A 25239-nucleotide genomic window follows, 5' to 3' on the forward strand; every position below is an offset into this window, starting at 1 on the left:
ATCTAATGTTGTTATCTACTGACCTTCTAGTGATTCAGAATTGGTCTAAAACATTCAGAATGTCCCAGGGACTTATTCTAATCATATCCTATGTGTGTGTAAGCGTGTTTGCATTTAGCCCTCTGCACTCAAGGCATTTCCTACACTTTATCAGTCCGGACCATCACGCCGAACGAAGCTTATGACCTTCAAAAGGCCGAGTGCCAACTCATCATAAGCACATTTGCAAGGTGTGTCTGAAACTTATTGAAACCACTCTTTTTAACAAAAGATAAACAAATTAACAAATCTTCTAAACGCTATTCAGTTCATTTCAATGATTGATGCTTACACATGGAAATAATGATTTATGCTTCTCACTGATTCTCTACAAAAGACCGGAAACTTCTCGGGCCGCTATTAGCTTAAGCTTTACCATTCCTAAGTTATTAAAGACACAAATGAAGTTATAAAAATGTTCAAATAATCCTTGTTTGATGTTAAAACTCAACTTCCCCCCCCCCCTTTTTTTGACACATTCCAATGTGTCAAATCAACGGAGCTAGAACATTCAAAGAAAAGGTTAGGCAGCTACAAGGTTTCCCAGATTGTTAAGTTGATCTGCGTATGATGCTCTGACTCAAGTATATAATCTTAAATGAATGTCATTTAATTAACTGCCACTATTTAAAACTTAGCTTAAAGACATAATTGAATAAAAATCACAAAGAATAACATGATATCAATGTTATGTAAGCGCGTGCGGCCCTCTATGCTCGAAGTCACTCCACACCATAGATCAGCCAAACATCGCGTTGACTGTAGCTTTTAACCCTTATTAACTTGAGCACAACTCTATAATGAGCAACAAACTGCAATATGTCTGAAAATGATCATGGTTACACCTGCAATAGAAGATCGTATGATTATCCTGACACCTGTAAATAGAAAATTAACCTGCGGTTATAACAATCACTGGAACACAAATGTTAGTACAATGTCAAAAACTTCAATAAATGTTTAATGCAATGCTAGTTATATGATTCTGATACAATAATAAAGCTGATGCCAAAATAAGAGTAAAACACCCCCTTTTATCCCGTTTCACTTGACACATAAACGTTTATAAATGCCTCTTTTAAATCTTATTTCCCCCTGATCTCCCCTCACTGACCACAGCAGGGGAAACTCCGCTATGAGTCAACCATGAATGCAGCTCACCTGATTCATCACTGAGCTCCACCGTCACTGGCGTCTGACAGGGTGGCGCTGCATACTCTTCCTTTAATGTCACTATTTTCAACCTGTTGATTAGAGTGCTTAAACCTGAAGTCGACTACGTCCACAACAAGTCAATACAGCTGTAAATGTGGCCAATTATCAATCTATTACCAATCAATAACAACAGATAAATTTTATTTTATGCATGCTTTCAGTCAACCACTCACCCAGAGGATCTCCAATCCCAGAAAATTCCTTCTCCTCAGTCAATGAGTCTGTCCTCCTTCCATGGCCTGGTAACTGGTCCATCCAGAGCCATATGATCTCAAAATATACATACAACAAGCCAAACCACACCTTGGTCACACCAACCCTTTTCCGCCCTGAAGATGTTCAACGCCATCTTAGTCTGGACTGTCAAAGGTGACTTTAACGCTGGCTGTTCCGACAATCCATTTTATAACATTTCCTGGTCAGATTCGCCAATCTCTGCACCAGGGTTTTAAACGTTTTGCCATCTTCATTAGTTTTTATTTTTATTTAGCTTCGACTCCAGATTTTCAATTTTTACCAGTTGTAATCAGTTTTTACCAATCAGTCGCTAGTTTAGTCTAGTTTTTATTTTCTGAACATCCTTAATTTCAGTTTAGTTTTGATTAGTTTCAGTTATAGTTTTAGTTGTGTTTTGCAAAAATTAAGTGTAACCAAATCCCAGTTCCATCATATCAATCATGCTCTTCCGCTTATCCTTGGGTATTGAGACTATTAACTCTTGCAGCACCGGGTGTTCCTAATTTTGGTTCAAGTGAATTGATAAACTTTTTGAAGGCGATTGACTCACACAATTATTTAGATGTCCCAGTCCTGTTGTCTCGGGACGCATCACGCTGCCTTATCTGGGGTTAGCTGTTTTCTGGGGATGCTGGTTAAGTGGGGGAGCTCTTCAAGGAGGGGGGGGGGGGGGTGTGCTCCCCCTGATGAGCTCTTCAAGGTAAGCTAGGTTAACCTTCTTGTGTGAGCTTTTCAAGTGCACTTCAAGGTTTGTGGGATTTTTAGTTTTATAAATGTCCCTCATAACCCCCTGATGACCCAGTAATTCATTTTTGCACACTGTAGTACACATTTAGTTTTTTTCTTGTAGCTCTCATACTCTACTTGCCACTCCTCTAAGTCCTGATGTTTCTTAGAGAGGACAACAGTACCTTTAAAATTATATCACATGTGTGGGGGTGTGGCCTTGCCAATTGTTTTCCCACCTTTTCAAAATGGCTGGCATGCCCACCAGCACATTTTAAGGAAGAAAGAAAGGTAAGCTTGATATTTACATTTAAAATGTTTTGTTAAACTCAGATTTTTATTCATTTTCAAAAAATAAACATCTAGTAAATAATTTGAGGGGTCTTTAAGAATTAGGCTTATTGAGTTTCACAGAGAACATGACTAATTTATTAATGTGTACTCTAGTGCACGTCGGGACTTTGTACTTATATTTATTTCACTTTTTCCTAGTAGACAACTCTTTGACAAAGGCAGAGAGAATTCTTAACAGAATAATTGAGCGAGATTCAAACAGAGATTTTTCAGAAGATGAGAGTCATGTGAGCCAGATAGGAGAGGGTGAGAACCCAGGAGGAGCCACACAAAGATTATCGAGATGCAGTGGCAGATGTGATAGAGAAAAACACAGGGCCACCTGAAATCTGTCGTCCTATCTGGTCCAAAACCAACATGTAGGAGAATCTGGAATTTTTGCTTTGAGTTAAAAATAAAATATGGGTAAAATGCAGGAATGATTTCCAGTATAGTAAAAAATAAGAGTCGCATTTATAGCTGAATCCATGACACCTGATTGTTTCTACACGATCACGTCTTTGCTGAAAGTTATCAATGATCTCAATGTGCAAAAAGAACTCCCAGTATCTGGAGTTCAAGCTCCTCTTGGCTGAGAAACCAGGGACAAACATGTGAACAAGACCTGAATAATACCAGTAATGAAGAGTTCTCTCCAAAAATCAAGAAAAGGAGGCCCCAATCAGATGAGAGTGTAGCAAAATATGGTTCCCTCCACTTGCCTGAGATGGTTAACAGTCCAAGGCATTTCAGTTGTAGAATGGTTGGGTGCAACAGTAAAACATATGTGAGATGTGGGAAGTGCCAAATGTTGCTTTGTGTCTCCAAATAAAAAAATCACAGTACTTCCTCAGATATCATAAATGAATTGATTTTTGTGAAATAGAAAGCCCAGTGCAATCACTTGTTCCTGAACCAATGGCTTACAGCTAGTGAAGTGTCAGTGACTTCTAAGTTGGTCCCTGATCTACATTTTTATTATTATATTGTTATATAAATAAGTTTTAATATCCTGCTTACAACAAATTCAGTGGAGCTTTTAATTTTCTTAAATAGCTCTTGAATTTTGTTAGTTTCACATTCGTGATCAATGAACTCCCCTTGTGCACTGTAGTGCACATGTTGTAAAATTTAAATAAAATTGGTTAAAAACAATTTTGTTTTTGTAATGTGTTTTTTTTACCGTCCCAACACTTGATTTATCTGAAAAAGAAAAAAAGAAAAAGAAAAAAGGAAAATGCTTTTCCTTTTTTTCTTTTTTCTTCCTCCCTGGGTCTCAGGAGGACATTGTGTCTATCTTACTTTTAAATTGCTGACTATTTCAAGAAAGCACCCAAAAGACGGGGACCAGTGTTTATCATTACATATCTCCATTTTGAGTGTGGCAAGTCTATCATTCCCCTGTTATTCATAGACCTCTGTGGAGGTTTTTGTTTTTTTGTTTTTTTACCTCTATAAAAGTTAATTGACTCTTTACAGTGACCTGCTATGGTTAATAATAACCTGCTCCGTCATGAGTGGAATCAAACCTTTTCTTCACTTTAGCATTTAACATTCCCAACCATATAATATGATACATTAATCGAACTACAGCTACTAAAAACACAATTTTCTTAATGCAAACATCAGTAACTCAAAATTAGCAACCAAAGGGTTCAGTCTGCAGTTCACACTCATGTGAAGCTACAGCCTCCCCCCTTAGTCTCTATCATCCTTCTGTTCTTGCAAAAACAAAACAAAGCAAGACAAAACATCCACCCTTCTTTTACAGGCTGGGTGAATTGTTGTGGACATTCACTAATCCTAAAGTCGATATTGAGACAAAAACGGTACCAAGTCAGTTAAACTTTTAGTCGTCAGTCCGTCACAGTCCAGTCACATGCATACATCCACACACATTCATACCAGATATTGCTGATAATGGAGTCTCACGCGCAACCTATTCGAGCCTCCATCACCAGCAAGATGACGTCATCATTTTGAAGGAAACAGTTCCTTGTTTTTGGACTGGATTGACTCGCTGCAATCCTTTTAGGCTCGGGACTTCTCATTCGATCAGTGTCCCATATAAGTGAATTTCTCCCAAGCTCATTATAATCATGGAGAAAAATACTTTGCGACTGTTTTCAGTAAGAATATTTTATAGCGCTTTAAAGTTCAATCTCTCAGGCCTGGATTAAAGAGCTGATTTGTTAAATCAGGAACTCACAAAATACCAAAATATCACCACCGGTGGATCATACAGTGGGGCAAAAAAGTATTTAGTCAGCCACCGATTGTGCAAGTTCCCCCACTTAAAATGATGACAGAGGTCAGTAATTTGCACCAGAGGTACACTTCAACTGTGAGAGACAGAATGTGAAAAAAAAATCCATGAATTCACATGGTAGGATTTGTAAAGAATTTATTCGTAAATCAGGGTGGAAAATAAGTATTTGGTCAATAACAAAAATACAACTCAATACTCACCAAATACCAAACAGGTAAGGTGTAATTGAGCCATAGTGCTTGGTCTCTTTGTCCGATGTAAATCAATTGCAGTTAGAGGCTACATTAATTTTCTTTCTGTAAGCACTTATTGAAATCATCTGAGCACATTACAAGTACATATTTGCTTACTCTGTATGCTCAAATGTGACCCGTTATGGCCACTAGAAAAAAAAGAGGAGGCCCGAAAAACAGGTGGGGGTCCTCCACCACCACCACTCACAGAGCCTGGCCACTTGGCTTCCACATTTGTGATAATGTTGGCAGCATCACATATGATCTTCACAGTGCAGAGAACACAAATTAGCATCCATTACTATAATGAAATGATTTGTTAGTTTGAAATGCTACAGGGAACTATGTACCTGTACATTAATGCTGTGGAAAGACTTCCTGTTCACATAGTCTCCTTCATTTACTGAAGGAGCAATGATTGGAATTAGGGGTGGGTTCTTATAATCGATTCATCGATTAAAATCGATTCTGGCTTGGATAACGTAAAATCGATTCATTAAAATCCTGAATCGATTTTTTAATATAAATTTATTTTGCCCAAAATGCCAGAATCTCAGGTGAAATCTCACAAAATTTCAAGAACCACCAAACAGTTAAGACAGTAAATGAGAGCAGGAACACGGATTCTGCACAAAGACTTAAACACACAGCGGGACCCGCGGATCAGAATCAGTTAGATGTCGCTTTTCTCACAGTCGGGGCTGAAAGCCGACAGCTCGCTGACTCTGATCTGTCGGCGGGTCTGCGCTTTGTGTGCACGCCCTTTATGCGCCGATTCTAAAGCTGTTAGTTTGATCTCTCTCCAAACAATATTGACCGAACCAGCAGCAAAAGAAGATCCAAACGCTTCACATAAACATCGTCATGAATTCACTCAGACTTTTACTGTTTTGCTTCCACTGCGATGCACAGCTCTCTCTCTGTACTTCAAGAACAGTTTCCCTTTCTTCATTATTCGCTTGCTTGTTACGCACAAGTCTACTGTTGTTTACAGGCTGTCGGCCGCTGTTTTTTCACTTTTACATTCTTCCGAAAAGAAAACCTCATTTCTGCTGTTCAATACTGAACAAATTTAAACTTTTTAAAATTATTCAAAATGCAAAACGCTGTGTCTGTAATAAAACCGCTGTAACTTCAGAGGTGATGTTCATATGTTGATTAATGGTTTTCTTTCGTTTTTGATGTACTGCAGAATATTTTTATAAAATCCCAGGCCAGGAAAATCACCTTCATGTTTTTCTGTGTTTTATCCTCAGCTACTTTGACACAAAGGCCTCTGCTGTGATGCTCACACCTGTGATAAAGTCTTGCGTGTGTCAGCTTCCTTTTTATTGATACAAAAATATGTAAATGTACTGATCTGAATTATAATATTTCTGACTGTCAAAATTTCCCAGATTTAAATCGAATCGAATTAAATCGAATCGTGGATCGAATCGATTCGGGACCTTGTGAATCGGAATTGAATCGATTCTAGAAATCAGTGACGATACCCAGCCCTAATTGGAATGTGAGTGCCATCTATACAGCCAATCACGCCTGGGAACCGTGAAAATAAATGTAAAATTTAAGTAGTAGTTCAAATATCACCACATCATGAATTAAATTTTGTTCATCCTGATACCTGCAATTTTGTGGCATCCCTCTTTGATAAATCTTGTGGGTCTATGACCGGGGAACACCACAAACGAGTACAGGAGACGTTTCAGTGCAACTGTAACATTCCTGACTGCCCGACAGACGGTAGCCTTGGAAACGTGCTCAGCGTCACCAATATTATACAGAAAGCTCCCGTTTGCAAAAAACCGAAGTGCAATACAAATAATATGTACAGAACTGAGAGAATGTCCACGATGTGTCACATGAGCAATATTAGGCCTGAGGATGTTATTCAAATAAATTATAGATTGTGCTGAAAAACGGTAACGTTCACACAGGAAATCATCAGGAAATGATAAAATGTCCGAACGCGCTCTAATCACTCTCTCCCGGCGGAGAGCTCTGCGGAGAATTTGGGCTTCAACATCTACTGGCTCTTCAAGGAAGGAGCACGCCATGTCTGACACTTCCTACAGTCAGGTTTCCGACACAGAGGCGGAGAACGTCAGGGTTAGTTGAAGTAAACCTGCTAGGGAGCAGGTTAGCTTCACGGAGTGTGTCGTCATAGTAACTCAGTCAGAATTCATCTGAACTCGCTTTGTGAAACCGAAAACCCAGAGTTTTCGTTAACTCAGGGTATACTTACTCAGAGTTTGCACTAAACCGGCTTCCTGAAATAGGGCCCAGATCTAAATCCAATCAAGAATCTGTGGCAAAATCTGAAAACTGCTGTTCACAAACGCTGCCCATCTAATCTGACTGAGCTGGAGCTGTTTTGCAAAGAAGAATGGGCAAAGATTTCAGTCTGTAGATGTGCAAAGCTGGTAGAGACATAAGGCAAACCGGATTATAAGGAGCACTGTCGATTTCCAGAAAAATCAAAGGACTGATTTTTAGAGTGCCTTATTTTCCGAAAAGCACAGTAATAACATAATAACAACGGCCCGCTAGCATGCTCTTGGTTGCTGAGGGCTATGCTGTGGCTGAGCTGCAAGATTAACTCTGCAAAACCAACTTTCATCAAGTAACAGGGCTCTAGAGTGCAACCAATTTGGTCGCAAATGCGAATCCGTGTAAATGAGAGCAGGTACACTGATTCCACACAAAGACGTAAACACAGAACGGACCGACGCATCAGAATCAACTTTGTCTTTCTCGGCTTTCTCACCCGACGGCTCGTAGACGGACACGCTGTCGGAGCTTAGCGATCCTGATGCGTCCGGTCCGCGCTGCGATTACGTCTTCTTGCGCTGATTCTGAGCTGCAGGTTTTGTCTCTCCAACCAAAATTCACAGAGCCAGCAGCAAAAGAAGCAGCAAACTGCGCTTCACATTTGATCAATGTCATTAATTTTGCTGTTTTGCTTCCACGACTATTAAAATCACACTCCATGCACAGCTAGCTCTCTCTCTATCTGTCTCTGTACTTCAAGAACAGTTTCCCGTCTCCAATCTCTGTTTTCTGTATTATTCATGCGCTTATTACCCACCAGTCTACCGTTGTTTTTTCCCTGCTAATATTAGCATCACACGGCACAGCTTCTGTATCACGTGGTATAAGGCTCCGCCCTTGTCATTTGTTGAGCAGGAAGAGTGAGCACTTGGTTTCATGCAGAGTACGTCCCGGATCAAAATGCGGTACAATCGTCGTCGTCTTTTTCTTTTTCTTTCTTTTAAATCGTCATTTGGAAATGAGATCGCAAATAAGTTTGAATCGAGATCGCGATTTTCTAACGATTAATCGTGCAGCCCTAATCCTATTAGTCGACTAATCGCAAAAATAATCGGTGACTAGTCGACTATCAAAATAATTGTTTGTGGCAGCCCTAATGCACACAGGGAAAAGTTAGAGAGGAAAAGAGAGAGCAGGAAATTACTCTTACTCTTAGGACGTATATGGCCCAACAGGCCTCGCGATACAGATGAGCTACATCCTCCTGGAAAGCAGCTGCCAATACAGTCTCCCCCATCTGCTGGAAGGCAGATGCTTCAAAACAGAGTGAGAAGAGAGAGGGAAGGAACTCAAACAAATTAACACTATATTTTATCTTTAATAATCATATATATTGCTTTACCAAAACAGCTTGTTTTTGCGTTTTTTAAACTACCATCTCTCTTAAACCAACTTGAATTGAACAGTGAGCACAGCCACTAAGTTCTATGTAACAAAAATACAGGGATGGAAATAAAGAAATAAAGAACCTTGAACCTTGATGGGACGGAGGGAGACGGTACCTGCACTGACGTTTAAAAAGAAGGAATAGGAGGAGGAGGGGTGGAGGTGGTGGAGCTCTCCGACAGGGGGAAAACTGAGATTTCAGTAAAGCTCAGTCCAAAGCACTTTCCTAATGATTTCCCTGTAACATTAGTCCTCGAGGTCCCCGTCACAGCAGACTACTGTGAGTGCCACCAGACAGTTAATGAGACAAAAACGAGACGCTCTTACAGCCAGGAGGATGCTTCCAGATGACGCTTGATTAATTTGATTGATTATCTGTGAATAAGTCTTGAGCCTCTCCTCAGTTCTTTATATTTTGCCTGTACTGAGCCAGATGTTGTTCTTCTTCCTTTCTTTAGACTTTCTGAAGGTCATTTAAAGTTTTTCTTTGGACATTAACTGCTTTTTCACCCATTTTCAGTCCAGTCCTTGTACCTGATCGCTTTCAGAGCGATATTTTTGTTTTTTGGGGGGGTTAAACCACTTAACCTAACTCAAGGGGACAAACCCGAGTTGTCAAATACAATACAAAACACACAACTTAGCAAAGAACCAATTTTAAATTTTATCTTTAGGGACTTTGTTACTAGCAACCTGTCACAGAAACACACTATTTAATTTCTTTGGATTGGGAAAGTAGAAGACAGAAAAAAAGGGGACAAGCTGAAAAATCTATCTACAGTGGAGGAACAGTACCTGAAAGTCATGTCAAAAAAAATTCAGCAAACACCTGACACAGGACCTGAAAGATGCACTTGGTCCTTCAGTTGATCCATCTAGTGTTCACCAAAGCCTCATCTCATGGTGTCAGTGAAGGGTGGCTGTCAAGAAGCCATTATTAAGGAAGGGAACAGGGAGAAAAGGCTGAGGGATGCCAAATTACACAAGAACTGGACTGAAAATCAGTAGCAGCAGGTCTGATGGAGTGATGAACCAAAATTTGACAGTTCTGGTTCAAATTGTGGTAATATGTCTACAACCACCTGTAAACTACTGTACAGCTCTGCCATAGTTTGGGTCTGCATTTCAGCCAGGGTGTTGGGGATTTCGTCAAAATTGATGGAATTATGAAAAGTACCACCAGACTTTGATGCACCATGCAATACCATCTGGAAAGCGTCTGATCGGCAGCAGCTTACTAAACACATCGAAACACCATCATTCATGGACTGACCTGAGCCGTGTGGGATCATCTCGGCAGAGAATGGAACAAAACGGCAGCTGATATCGAAAGAAGAGCTCTGAATGTCCTTAAAGAAGCTCGGAGAACTATTCCTGAAGACTACTTAAAGGAATTCCAAAGAAATGTGCCTAAGAGAGTTCAGGGCGTGCTGAAGATAAAGATGCTCAAGCTCATTACCTCATTATATCAACTCTGTTTTTGCCTTTTATATTGTATTTTCATGTAAACTTTTCAAATTTAAACTGTTGCACCCGTTTCCCATTACCCAGCAAGTTATATCTTAGAATTAAGGTGTGGCTCAAACTTTTGCACAGTCCTACATTTCCCATCTATAAAATGATTTGACACCTGATAAACCTTTAAAAGCACTGACCTGCCTCTCCAACTCTCTGTTTTAAACAACACGCACTTACCAGCAGTTGTGTTACGTTTTCGTCAGGTTAGTGGCTCAGACCTAAAACAGCCCAACATTATCTCTAATTCAGGTCTGGACCCAAGCTGACCCATTAAAGTACGTGGTACTCCTTTTATTTGTACTTGTGTACTCAGGCATAAATTAGACTTTTCAGGTACAAACTAAATAACACAAAGAGGAGCTTATGAATAAGAACGAAACTGAGAGGCCCACTGCAAGAAGATACACACCCAAGTGCTGAGATTGTAAAGATGAAAAGTGAGCAGAGGAAAACGAGCGTTTCAGGACAACGAGGCGGTTTCCTCTTCTTCCCATCTGGCAGCCTCACAGCGGGGAGTTATGAGGTAGCCCCAACCTACCTCACATCTCCCCGCTGTGCAAGAACGAGCTCAGCAACACAAGCATCCTCTCTCTTTCGCGAGTGCATACGTGCACATCTACAGTGCTGCATGCCAATGAACCCATTTTCTTGGAGCACCTACACAAGCTGCAATCTACAGATCGTGTTTCACAGCGCTACAGCGAGAGGCAAACACCTCCCTCTGTTTGTGCTTCATTCTAGCTTCGCCCTTCTCTTCCCAACCACACACACCAACACCTTCCTCTTGTGAATTTTATTTTAATCCTTAACATAAAGACAGCTATAAATTAGGATAATCAAACTTGATTTATTACCTCCTGCACCCCCCCACTGTGTGTTCAACAGGAAGCTAAAAGTTGTTAGCTGTTAAAGTGTTCAAAAAACAGCAGGAGCTCGGTGTGAGGCCACAGTGGGCCAAAAAACACAAGATGACCTCCAGCAAGGACAAAATGTATCTGGACGTCTCTGTGAGCATCTGTCTCACTGTGTAAGTGTAGCACAGTGTCTGTGTGTGCATGGCTGGGCAACAGAGACAGCACAACTGAAAGCCAGCACTCAGACGAGGACCCGGTGCATCGTCTGTCTCATCTCAGACAGTTTACTTACAAACTCTTTAAGTTTGAATTTTAAAGCTGACAATGTGCACAGGGCAGTGATATTTAAAATGAAGGTAAACTATTCCAATCTCTGCAGCCCCAATTGTGTATCTCACACACACACACACACACAGTCCTGAATTCATTACTGAAGTCTCATCCAGACGTTCAATGTGCTCTGTAATTAAATTGAGACGTGGGGTCAAAATTCCCACCTAGATTGAGTGAGATGAAATAGAAATCGGCTCTCCTCTAACTGACTTTATAGAAATAATTGCATAAGCTGCATTTATAACTGTTATTAAATAACAGCAGCACACGAGAACTGAAGTGTAATCCCAGCACATTTCGCTTCGCTTGCACTGATTCTTTAGAGATGACGACCGTGGTGGGTAATTAAGGGCAAACAATATACAAGTGGCGTGAAAAATGGAGGCTGCATTACCTTTCCAAAGCTTCCTTTCCCGATGGCCCGCAGTATCTGGAAGTGGTCAAAGTTTACTGTGGAGAAAATGAGAAGCAGTTAGTGAGAACGTGTCAGTTTGAGCTGAGCTATAAAACAGGGAACATGACATGTACAGCACTGTGCAAAAGTCTTGAGCCATCCCTCATTTGCTTCCAGGGATCCGGACTTCCCTGTAATCTTTAAAGTGGTATTAAGGAATAGCTCTCCAGGCTTTTTAAAGTGTTTCTGATTTTTAATCCAGGGCTTGTATTTGACCACTTTTTGTCTGTTAAGACCCTTCACACTAATCTCTGAAACATTCAAACATAAACAGACACCTAAGTCACGGAAAGGACCAGAAAACTTAACAAAGAACCAATTTTAAATTGTATCTGTACACATTTACTTGCAGCCTATTGCAAAAAAACAAAAGCCCACATCATTTGTTCTCACTTCTTTAGTTGAAGAATGCAGTTAATAACACCGTTAACACAGACTGACCTGGCAAAACACGAAAAAATAAGGGGGTGGTTCAAGACTTTTGCTCGGTACTGTATGAGAAATGGAAATGTGCACTTCACAATGTATCGCTGCACTTCGGCAGTACTGTGCAGATTAAATGTTTTTTCCTTCCCGATGCATGTGAAAGGTTAAGACTTACATCTCCAAATGTACTGGAACTGATTTGAACCAGAGGACTCAGCCACACTGTTACTATGTACTGCATAAACACGTTTACCGATGAAGGTAAATCAGACGCTGTCCTGACTGTGTGGCTAAATTTTGTGCTGAAAGCATCAAATCAATTGAATATGATTAACTTGCTATGAGAGGTTTTTACTCCAAGTGTGACTTTTTCTGGCTTCATACACCTTTCAGGGTCAAATTCAAGCACTTTGTGAGCACGTTTAATGTCCATTTTCAACATTTTCCAGCACATTACCATAAAAAGGATGCATATTTCACTTCGCATCACCTGAGTAAGACCACGTGAAAGGCCAAATTAATAAGTCTTCTCATCAGATATTGATGCTTCTTTCTTATGTGACACAAAAAACAGGAGGAGACAGATCTTTGCTTGTGTTGTTTTTTAAGTTCATTCATTCAAAACTAACTGTAAGACGCTTAACTACATTGCAGTCTGTGTTATTGTTGTAGACCTAATTATCACCTTTAAAGTGTTTGTGCTAATAACATCATGTAGAGTAAGACAGGCATAGAGAACAGCACTGACTGGGAGAGGCTTTGAACAGATGACATACTCAGATCAATTCAACACTTTAGACTTTAAAAATGCACAAGCGTCTTTCAAAAACCCATTTATTTAATCTATCATCATTGATATTATTATGTACAGTTATAATGTACTGCTCATCTCCCTTAAATAAACAGGCAGCCTTAAAGTGTGAAATAGTCACTTGTCTACTGTCTCAGTGGCTGATAGTGCCCCACAGGCCTCAATGTCAGCTTGAAGCCATCATGTTTCAATTGTTTAATGAGAAACAGATTTTGAATGAAAGCGAGGAAACTTCGGTAGCACAAAAAAGTGCCTATTCTTTGTTCCCATATGGTTCAGTCATATTACCGTCATTTCCCCCTAAGCTGTTCCCAAAGACACCAGGTTAATACTTGAAAAGGCTGCAGCGATACACAAAAATATCATCAATATTCTGTTTACTTGGTGACAACGTCGCTTTTAGCCTTCAATCAGAAAGCCTGACGTTGGCTAGTTAAGCATCGGGCTAACGTTTAACGCTTTCACTTGAGGGAAGTAACTCGTATTACTGCTACTGCTGTGTAATCTTGGTTCAATTCACAGCATATTCTACAAGTTACCCTGCAATAACTAACTGTTAGAATAGCGCCACCGTATTGTATCGCACTGAGTGCACTTCAATCCTTTATCCCGCGAGTTTGCTAGCTAGCAAAATAATAATACCAATTTTAAACAAATAACATGTGTAACGTACACACTCGAGAAAATTATTTACTAGTACTTACGCAAACTCCCCCGTTGTGAAAACGTACAAATCCTTCTTGTATTTTTCGTTTTCCAGCAAACACTCATTAAAACGGCCTCCAGGCACATTAGCGCACTCACCCCCGACTGATCAGGGAGGGGGTGGGGGGTCACACACTGAAACAGACTAACGTGCAGAGGTACAGCCCAGGCAGAGAAATGTTGCTTTTAGACTTTGCGACTCGTTTTATTTCTCTATCTGATAAGAAAACTATTCAATCAGATAGTTATTTGTGGTGAATGAAATACGGTTACAGTTTCAAGACGTTTTAAGCACCAAATCCGAAATCCAAGCACTGCAATATTAAAATCCAATTCAATTTCTTGTTTGCTCCGAAATCTACGACATGACTATATACAGAAAAGCTTGACATGGTATGCAAAAAAAACCCGAAGACAATACAAATACAAATACATGAACAAAAAAGGTTTTAACTGTCAGTTATGTCATTTTAAAATTTTCCAAAACTAACATTTTCTTTGATTGACTGATATTAAATTGATTAGGGTCAAGTTTAGTGTGAACAATATTACACAAGCAAGCACGTGTGCGCATGCGCACATATTAGAATCCTTCGATCCTTCTCATATGTGCGCATGCGCACATATTAGAATCGCTTCGATCGCGTAACTTTGCTTTGATCCTTTCTGACGTCATAACTTTGCTTTGATCCCAAAACCCATAAATAGGAGCGCTCACCTGTTACTTTATGCTTAACGGACGTTGACCTGCAGCAACTGAAACCCTTTCGAGAAGTTTTGAGAGCAATTTACGAGAGAAACCAAAACAAGTTCCGTTTTGTTTCTCACCAATCCACAGCGCAAACAGACACATTACACCATGTCAGCCAACCCATCCTTCGGCTCAGATGAGCTTGGAATATCTAAAGGGACCATTTTGGGAGATCACCACATGGTGGAGGCTTTCCTTGGAGAAGGAAGCTTTGGTGTTGTAACGAAATGTCGCGATACAAAAAACAACAAAACGGTTGCTATTAAAGTCAACAAGAGCGACCCTGAAATTCTGCTCCAGGCAAAACTGGAAATTTTCATCCTGGAGCAGCTACGACGCTTGGATCCAGACAGGTGCAACATTGTCGAATGGAACGGCTATTTCCTCGATGGAGAGCGCATTTGCTTGAATTTTGAACTCCTCGACCAAAGCCTGTCAGACTACATAGGGGACCGGAATAACCGAGGTCTCCCAATGAGAGAAATCAGGCCAATTTTGCATCAGCTCGCAAATGCTCTGTTCCACCTGGGTTCTGTGGGAATAGTGCATGCTGACCTCAAACCTGTCAACATCATGGTTGTGAACCGCAGTGAGTCTCAAGTCAGAGTCAAACTTATAGACTTTGGCATCGCATGTAACACCTCTGCAGTGATTCCTGGTGACTGTGTGGGGACAATTGGTTATTGTGCACCTGAGATTATGCTTGGCACTCCATATGATGAAGCAATTGACATGTGGTCTCTGGGGCTGGTAGCTGTGGAGCTTGCTACAGGGGTGCCTCTCTATCCTGGGGAAGACGATTATGACGTTTTGAAATTCATAATTGAAACTCAGGGTCAGCTACCAGATCATCTTCTAGAGTCTGGCTTGTACACTGACAGCTATTTCATCGAGGATAACCACAACGAACAGCGCTGGACATTTAAGACCCCAGAACAATTTCAATACGAGACAGATTATCGATCCAAGGAAACTCGATCGATAAAACTTAAGTGTCTCGATGACCTCGAACAACTGCTGAAGGTTAGGCGAGGACTGGAAAATGGCCAAACATTATTTGTAAGGCTAATCAAAGAAATGTTGGCCTTGGATGCAAATCAGCGCATAACACCCTCGGAGGTTCTGAAGCATCCCTTTTTCGACCCTGGCCTCTCAAGGAGAACCCCCTGCACGGACATGAATAGTACAGGGGGAGAACTCCTTGTGCTCTCTCAGCAGCCTTCAAGCTGGAAAAGTCATGGATCGCAAAAATTCAGCTGCAGTTTCCAAAACTCAGTTGAATTTCCTCAAAAAAGAGACATCAACACCTCAGCCAACCCATCTGCCTCTGAAGATGATCTTCAAATAACGAAAGGGACCATTTTAGGAGATCACCACGTGGTAGAGGCCTTCCTTGGAGAAGGAGGCTTTGGTTTGGTAACCAGATGTCGCGATACAAAAAACAACAAAACGGTTGCTATTAAAGTCAACAAGAGCGACCCTGAAATTCTGCTCCAGGCAAAACTGGAAATTTTCATCCTGGAGCAGCTACGACGCTTGGATCCAGACAGGTGCAACATTGTCGAATGGAACGGCTATTTCCTCGATGGAGAGCGCATTTGCTTGAATTTCGAACTCCTCGACCAAAGCCTGTGGGACTACATTGGGGACCGGAATAACCAAGGTCTCCCAATGAGAGAACTCGGGCCAATTTTGCATCAGCTCGCAAATTCTCTATTCCACCTGGGTTCTGTGGGAATAGTGCATGCTGACCTCAAACCTGGAAACATCATGGTTGTGAACCGCAGTGAGTCTCCCGTCAAAGTCAAACTCATAGACTTTGGCCTCGCATGTCCTGCTTCTGCAGTGATTCCTGGTGACCGTGTGGGGACAATTGGTTATTGTGCACCTGAGGTTATGCTTGGCATTCCATACGACAAAGCAATCGACATGTGGTCTCTGGGGCTGGTAGCTGTGGAGCTTGCTACAGGGGTGCCTCTCTATCCTGGGGAAGACGATTATGACGTTTTGAAATTCATAATTGAAACCCAGGGTCAGCTACCAGATCATCTTCTAGAGTCTGGCTTGTACACTGACAGCTATTTCATCGAGGATAACCACAACGAACAGCGCTGGACATTTAAGACCCAAGAACAATTTCAATACGAGACAGATTATCGATCCAAGGAAACTCGATATATAAAACTTAAGCGTCTCGATGACCTCGAACAACTGCTGAAGGTTAGGCGAGGACCGGAAAATGGCCAAACATTATTTGTAAGGCTAATCAAAGAAATGTTGGCCTTGGATGCAAATCAGCGCATAACACCCTCGGAGGTTCTGAAGCATCCCTTTTTCGACCCTGGCCTCTCAAGGAGAACCCCCTGCACGGACATGAATAGTACAGGGGGACAAAACCTTGTGCTCTCTCAGCAGCAATCATCGTTTGGGTGGCCAGAATTCTAGGGGAGCTAGAAATTCTTGTGGAAAAAAAGCCCAAAACAATAACATCAACAAAAACAACCAATGAATATGGTCTTAAACTTGGGCACAATTTGGCTTGAAATCCATCAACTAATCTCTCAATATTCAAAGCGGAACAGCAGACAACTTACCATCACATCAGTCCTTCAATCAGACCTACAACAAACGTCTTCCTTCTCTCACCCCAACCGGTCGCAGCAGATGGCCGCCCCGACCTGAGCCTGGTTCTGCCGGAGGTTTCTTCCTGTAAAAAGGGAGTTTTTCCTTCCCACTGTCGCCAAAGTGCTTGCTCATAGGGGGTCATATGATTGTTGGGTTCTCTGTATGTACTATTGTAGGGTCTACCTTACAATAATACATACAGCCTTGAAGTGAGTGGTGATGTGATTTGCTGCTGAATGAATTGGGAACTAATTGGAAATCTGGATATTAATTAAATAAACCTGCTTTGAGCATCAATTAATTGTTGTTTGAAATTCTTTATAAATATATAAATATAGTGCCACTCTTCTACTGTTTAAATTGCAACTGTTTAAAACTGACTAATTTATTCATACACTTGAGCATAAACACACGCACAGTAAATGGCCTGTATTTGTACAGCGCTTTACTTAGTCCCCAAGGACCCCAAAGAGCTTTACACTACATTCAGTCATTCACACATTCACACACTGGTGATGGCAGCTACATTGTAGCCACAGCTGCCCTGGGGCGCACTGACAGAGGCGAGGCTGCCAGACACTGGCGCCACCGGGCCCTCTGACCACCACCAGTAGGCAACGGGTGAAGTGTCTTGCCCCGGGACACAACGACCGAGACTGTCGGAGGCGGGGCTCAATCTGGCAACCTTCCAATTACAGGATGAACTGCGAACTCTTGAGCCACGATTGCCCTATATACACATATACTTTACAGTACTAGTCAGTGCTTACATACTAGTTCTTTTCCCTACTTTTTCATGCTTACTGGTACAAATGCCTGTTACTAGAGTTAAATGCTATCAATGTATTCTCACAGTTATGGAACTGTACAAATGCATACAAAATAACGCTCACGTAAACATAACTGTGCACTAGTTTGCCCTTATTGCTGCAGTTTGTTTCAAGTTGTTCTCTCTCTCACACACACACACACACACACACACACACACACACACACTATGTAACGTTTCAGCAAGAAAATACCGCCCCTCCCCCCCACAGTGACACCACCACCACTAGTCTGCACAGCTGACATGAGGCAGCATGGATCCATCCTTTCATGCTATTTATGCCAAATTCTGACCCGACCATCTGCATGTCAGAGCAGAAATCAAGACTCATCAGACCAGGCAACATTTATCCAATCTTCTCATGTCAAATTTTGAGAACTGTAGCTTCAATTTCCTGTTCTTAGCTGACCAAAACGCTCTTCTGCATTCTTTGGTTGCAACAAATGGTTGTATGAGCTACGGTTGCCTTCCTATCAGACATTTTTCTCTGACTGTTGACATCAATAAGGCAGTTTTTCCAAGAGAACTGCCTTTCACTGGATATTTTCTCATTTTTGTCACCGAAAAGGGTGTCTGTGTTACTTCTTGTCTTATATATATTGTCTCTGTTTTCCTCTGTCCTTTGTCAGTGTCTGTTCACCTACCCCTGTGTCTCCATATTCCCAGTGTTCAAGGTTTCCGAGTGTTTTCCCAGTTTAGGTTTTCATGGTTGGTTCTGTTTGCTACTCAGCCAGAATAAACAGCTCGCTCTTTTTAAAAGTAGGCTCCAGAATGGATGATGGCATGTTCGCATGTCTTTATGCAACACTGAGTGTGCTGAACTAAAGGTAGGCCTAGTTTCATTTTCATGGTCATTATTATCATGACAATGATTACGCCTTATTCTGATTATTTCTCCCTTTTGGAGATGTAACATTTACATGAGGGGTGTAGGAACATTTCCCCCTAAATATTTTTAGATAAATTTTTGTTGAAGTCACTGTTTTTGTCGTATTGATGATGCAGCTAGAATAAGTGCTTTTAAATAAAAGAATAACCATTCAAAGTGCTCAGTGGTGAAACTGTAACTCTTTCAGAGTTTGACAGCTGGACAAGTGATGCCGTATTTAAAGAAACATGAGATGAGTGCAGCATATTATCTGAACAGAGATCATTCAATGAGCAAGAATAAACACTGAAAGAGAAACACTTCACTGTTGATTATCATATGAAGTCTAATAAAAGCTGTTAATCTGTTAATATCCTGCTAATCTGCATACAGCAAATACAGAACATGCGACTTTAAAGCATCCAGCAAAGTGATAACTGTCCTCTGCCCACTAAGTAGTGACTCTACAAAAGATTATTTTCAATATCATCTTTATATTATATTTAGTTATTCTCCAGCGCAACAATGTAAGGAGCTCTGTGATTGGTTAGGAAAGGACAGACTGGCCACCTCGATTTTTCTTCACTGCACATTGATCCATAGCTTTGCTCTGTAAAGGCTAACAAAGTGCTTTTGCTTTACAAAGACATTCAGCGTCGGTATTCACTCTTTTAAAATGCCACTGAACACTGGAGTGAAATGGAGCCCTGATCCTCAGAGTTTTATTGTTGCTAACATTTCTTATAGATAGCACAGATAGTGCCCCACTGCAGTAATCACTCATGTCTAGATATTCCTGTTAAAAAGGAGTTTTTCCTCCCCACTGTAACATGGCAAACATAGCAAACGGATAATCCAGCTGAAGCTTCAGACAGCCGTCAGACAGTGAAACACTGCCATCTGCTGGACGCGAATAACAAAGACGCTGCTTTGACGGGTGAGGGAGTTTCAACAAGTCTGCAACGACTCAAGCATCAAACTACAGAACTATTCTAGCGGACATGGTGCTCTAATGACTGCTTCATTAACGCAGGTCAGAAAGGATCAAACATATCAATAAATCATAAAACACAAAACGTCTCTTATTGCCCAGGGCTCAGGAAGTGAGTGTGTTCCTTATAGCCCAACACGTTCTCACTCCCAACTCGTCAAACGTGTGACGCATGGTCAGGCTCCCTCTGCTTCACTTATGGACCATATGGACCACCAGGTAAGACCATTTAAACGGACAGCATTTATAGAATGACTATTAAAAGTCTGCGAGTGTCAGTAATGTTAATGTGGTTATGTTAGTAATACACCGAGTGCTAATATAACAGCTTTAAGATGCATTTGTAGATGTTATTACGTGTTTTACCGTCTTTATGGTGCTAGCTTAAAGTTACGGTGTAAACGTTAGCTTATATTGGAGGAAAGCTGTTACTGTTTAAACGATGTTAGCACAGAAATATTAGCTTCTGTCATGACTGATGAAGTTACTAGTTAATAAAGTTTCCAGTAAAGTGTTTAATCGCAGCCACAGACTGACAGCAAATATCTCGATTAGCTTCAGTGCATCTGTAATAAATATGTGCAAGTTTCAGTGCTTCGTTTAAACTGTATGATACTTATACTGACCCAGGGTCAGTGTAAAATACAATCCTAGCTGTGTGAACAAAGCCTGGCTGCTTTAATCCTGCATGACAAACCTCAGGATGCAGGTTATTATTACTCTTTCCTGCTGGCACACCTGTCACACCTGAGAGTCAGCTAGAAACTCACAGTGACGTGGACATCATGCAAAGACTGCCAGACTCTGTAATACTGCAAATGATCAGTGACTCAGGTTATCACTAAACTTTAAACGGCACCTCTGTGTCTCTGTGTGCTGAACATCTAGGATTGAGTCAGGCTGCATTGACTGTGGGACTTTAATGTGTTAAAAGCAGGTTGAAGACGGCTCAGAAACATTTGAAGATTAAAATTTAGCATTATGGCTGCTGGTGGTTTGTAAAGCCTCTACTCAGCTGTATTTTTGTTACTAATTTATGTTTGTTGTTGTTTAACACAGATTTCAGAAGAGCAAATATGCTTAATAGTTTAACTAGATTTCATTTGTCAGTGTGGGACTGCTGAGTCACCTGAAGAACTCATTTCATTCATTCTCCACATGATGTTCATTTACAGAAATGTTTCACAGGAACTGATTTCTCCCAAAGGGTGAACTAGTGTGTTTCCATAGATTACCTCTGTATGAATGTACTTCTTAAATGAAGGCAAGTGTTTGTCCTTTTTTGTTCCTCAGGTACAGTACGTGATATCAAGGGCAGGCGGTCATCACTGGGGGTAGACAAGAAGCAGACGTACTTCCAAGAGGGAGCTGCAGTGAGGTCAGAGGTCAGAATCTGAAACAGCTCAGGTTTATATTTTAGAGGTTATAAAAAATCAAAATGTATTATTTAAAGAAACCTTTAAATAATAGTCATAATTATGATTATTATAAGAAATATCAAACATTTAAGTGGATTTTCTGTTACACATATCGTGTTAGCCCTGCAATAAACTGGCAGCCTGTCTTTGTCCTGTATCAGCTGGGATAGGCTTCATCCTCCTGCAACCCTGAATTGGATACATTGTATTCCAATTATGTAATCTGATCATTTACAAACTCAAGGTATCTAATCAAAATGTAAGTGATGCCGCCCTTGACAGACAGGGAGATTTTATTCCTCAAAGACCATCATCCAGTCGAAGTACTAGTTGCCACGTGGTCAGTGTTCTCACAACCATTGATTTTATCTCACAACTTGTTTTCACCAAAGAATTTCAGTAAGTAAATATTCTTCAATCTCTTTTTCCCCCCAGTGTCTGCAGATCAGCATCAGTGTCCACGTGAAGAACCTAGTTATGTTGCCAGTGTCAACCCAACAAAAGGTACTTTACCTTCTTGTATATATTGTGATTCCTTTACTTTTATATTTGTTGTTATAGTTGAGTTAGGCAGGGCTTTTGTGCAGTCCTAAGAAACATACTGCCTAGAGTGTTTTTCACTTTGTGGAAGAGTTTCTTTATTTTTTTTCTGTTAGTGTGTGGAACTGAGGTGCTTCGTCAGGAGCTCCTTCAGTTGTTGGAGGATGGAGAAGAGGACGCAGCCATGACTTGTGAGACGTCGTCTGAGTCAGCTGCTACTCACTGGGCGATCAGAAACATGGTGTCCTTGCTAAAGTGGAAAGAGGCCAGGCCTTGTCTTATAGACAATATGTTAGCTACTCTGGATCCACAGTCACACCGTGTGTGTCAGTGTGGCAAACAAGTAGTTGTGAGGTGTCTGGACTGCCTGCCTCTTCCATTCCTTTGTGCTGACTGTGATATTGCAGTTCACACATGCTTTGTCCTGCACAGCAGAGAGGCAGTAACAGGAGGGTTTTTGCAGCCTTCATCAGAGTTTCACAATCCAATAGGTACGGTTTTTAAGTCTTATGCATTTATTGCTATGTACTATGAGTGTGTGCTGTTATTGTATATTTATTGTGTATCATTTAATTTCCAATTCTTTTTATATATATTGTGTGTTTTTAATGTTAGTTCGTCTGTTGCCTGTGCAAAGACCAGACTGTGTGTGACTGCCCAGCAGGTAACGTTGAGGTTTCACCCGGTGCAATTGTGGCTCTTGTAACCATAAATGGTAAGTTGCTCTTTTGTCACACAGTACATACACAATAGATGTGTTTGCAGGTTTTATTGCAAATTGTACATTGCTACATTGTTTTGAATTACCCTCGGCCCGCAGTATATGTGGGCACCTGTCAAAGGTCATTTGGATTTACCAGACCGCTTTGAAAACAACATGGGAAAAAATGAATGTCTTTGTTGAGCCATGACTGGATTTCTCCTTATCCTTCCTAAAGGCCGTTATAACCTTGCACTGCCAGTGGTGAGCTGCACCAGCTGTGGCCTAATGTGGTCCCCCTCAGTTAAGGACTTCCAGGGTGGTGGATATTGGCCTGGCACCTTAAATTTCTGCACCCTGTTTTCAATGGATGTCTTTCAGTCTTTCTATGACATTAAGAAGCTGCAGCAGGGATGTCACTTAAGGCCTTTGTCAAAGTGCTGGATGAACGAACAGCCCATTTTGGAAGGGTGAGTTTCTAAATTTGTCAAGTTTAAGGAAATTGTGCAAATCAATGTTTATGATGACTGTCCGTGAATATTCTGTTGTTTGTCCTCTACTTAAAAGACTGGCCGAATATCAGCTGATGCCTTCAGCAAAAGTTTCTTGGAGTGGAGTGCTGTAAAGTGTGAGGTGGACAGGATGTGCAAGGAGCCATGCTTTAGCTGCCCTGCCTGCACTCCAGACATGCTCGCCGTCTCAGTTGATGGAAACTGCAAGCTTTATCGCTTTCAATCAAATGCAAGGTACGTTATGCATTGTGTACATAAATCAAATATGGATTTGTACAAAAATTGTATTTTGATGTTTCTTTTCAAACAACTGTCACCGTGTTCGTTCAGCACTTCAGAGCAGGGGAACTTTGAAGGTGTCTTCATTGAGAAAGATGAGGAAGTTGCTGAGTTTGTGAAATACATCCAGAGACACACAAATGATGTAAGATACACATATATATCAGTGCTGTCAGCGTTAATCTTGTTAAAATGACGTTAACGCCATAACCATATACTCATACGTGTGTGTGTGTGGATACATATTTGGATGGGTGGATATTTATTTTGTTTTTCTCTTGGTGTTGTCGTAATACTATTTACTTGACTTTATCTTAATGTGTACTTCATTTTGAGTAGCTCACACTTGGATGTGCGAGGTATACTGCAGCTTGTAGTCTTGGATACGTTTAAGACATTTTGTTATAAGGTTGAATGAATTCAGCAGTCATGTATTGTGACCTCCTTTCTATAGATCAAATGGGGAGGTGCGTTTCAGGATGGGGCCGGTTCTACAGTTGGAGAAGAGGTGGAACAAGTAAACAGTTTCCTGTCTAGGGCGGCCATCACAACGAAGTACATGTCTAAAGCAGGTGTGTGTCTGTGTGTGAGATTCCACTCAGTCTCCTGCTCATTCATTCTTATTTGTATACTAACTGAAATGCAGGGCGAACAGACATGCTGAGCCTCCTGGCTTTGGGCTGGAACAAAAGGAAAGTGGAACAACTGGGCCGCACTTTGAGCCAGAGATATCTAAAGGTCATTTTTTCAACACCCATTTTAATGTGTGTGGTAATGGGGGGGAAACACCAGTACTCTAAAAATGTCCATATGAATGACATTTATTAATGTATTCTTAGATCATAAGGATCCTTAGAGAACAAGTGGAGAGCCTGAATGCGAGCAGAAATGAGCTGGGTGTGGATGACGACACACTGCAGCAATGGGCTGAAGGTGAGTCTCAATATAATGCACTCGTGTATAACAACAGGACCCACCATGGCCTCATTAAAGAACTTAGAGTTAAGATCTTTCTGACAGTGTCAACAAACAATGAAAAATAAGCTTGTAAAAGCAGAATTGATGGCAGAGTTGTTGCGTTTGATCAAATTGGATTGGACCTGGGTTGAAGTGATGTCGTACTAGTTGGTTTTATAAAGCTGAACACCAACATACTTGTTATCTCATGATAATGCAGCACATGAAGGCTCCAGATGTCTTATAATGAATATCATCAAGTCAGTGATTACAGAGTCCACTGTAGTTTGGTGACTGTTACTCATCCTGTGTTCTGATTAATATTCCTCTCACTTAGAAACAGATCAAACTGATGGCAGCCTTGGAGCGTTGCAGGCACGAGTAGAGGAGCTTGTCGTCATCATCAGAGTGCGAACACAAAGTCTTTACAGACAAAATGGTGTCACAGTTTCTTTGAAACGGACCGTTTGATGCTCAGTTTGTACAGCTTGTACAGCTACTTTGTAAACAGAATAAAATCAGATCCAGGTTTGTTTAAGCTGGATGTGATTTGTTCTAGCAAACGAATTGATGAGTGTAGATTAAAATGTAAATATATGCATTATGTGAAGGTGTTCCTTTTTATGATTATTTACAGATAGCAACAAGAGGCGACACAGAATTCGCAAGGTCATCTTAGATGAGAAGAAACGCTTGGCGGCTGCTGTTGACGACTACAACAAGGAAACAAGCAACAAAGCAAATCGTATCCAGTGATGCCCTCATGCAGAGCGACGTTTGGCCCTGGCAGAGCACAAGTGAACGTAAGCTCTTGATTTCTAAATATCCTTTTTAAACAAGCTCCCAGTATCTGAGCAGCAGTTGAATGTTTTGTTCTTGAATCATAATATGCTGCTATG

At 41.0% G+C, this 25239-nt stretch overlaps 2 protein-coding genes across 2 annotated transcripts; both read left to right on the forward strand.

The window, feature by feature from the left end:
- Positions 1-14729: 14729 nt before the first annotated feature.
- Positions 14730-17066, forward strand: LOC146634626 (uncharacterized). Its single transcript, XM_085349916.1, has one exon. The coding sequence runs from the start codon at positions 14730-14732 to the stop codon at positions 17064-17066; it is 2337 nt and encodes a 778-aa protein (XP_085206042.1).
- A 5939-nt stretch (positions 17067-23005) lies between these two features.
- On the forward strand, positions 23006-24811 carry LOC146634627 (uncharacterized). The gene is made up of 7 exons (XM_085349917.1): positions 23006-23062; positions 23160-23338; positions 23435-23528; positions 23838-23955; positions 24030-24121; positions 24223-24316; positions 24678-24811. Exons 1-7 carry the CDS (start codon positions 23006-23008, stop codon positions 24809-24811), a joined length of 768 nt encoding a protein of 255 aa, XP_085206043.1.
- Positions 24812-25239: the final 428 nt, after the last annotated feature.

This window comes from Diplotaxodon limnothrissa, linkage group LG3 (assembly GCF_057381915.1).
Source record: "Diplotaxodon limnothrissa isolate DT_005_m linkage group LG3, D_limnothrissa_male_GT1.1, whole genome shotgun sequence".
Taxonomy (NCBI): Eukaryota; Metazoa; Chordata; class Actinopteri; order Cichliformes; family Cichlidae; genus Diplotaxodon; species Diplotaxodon limnothrissa.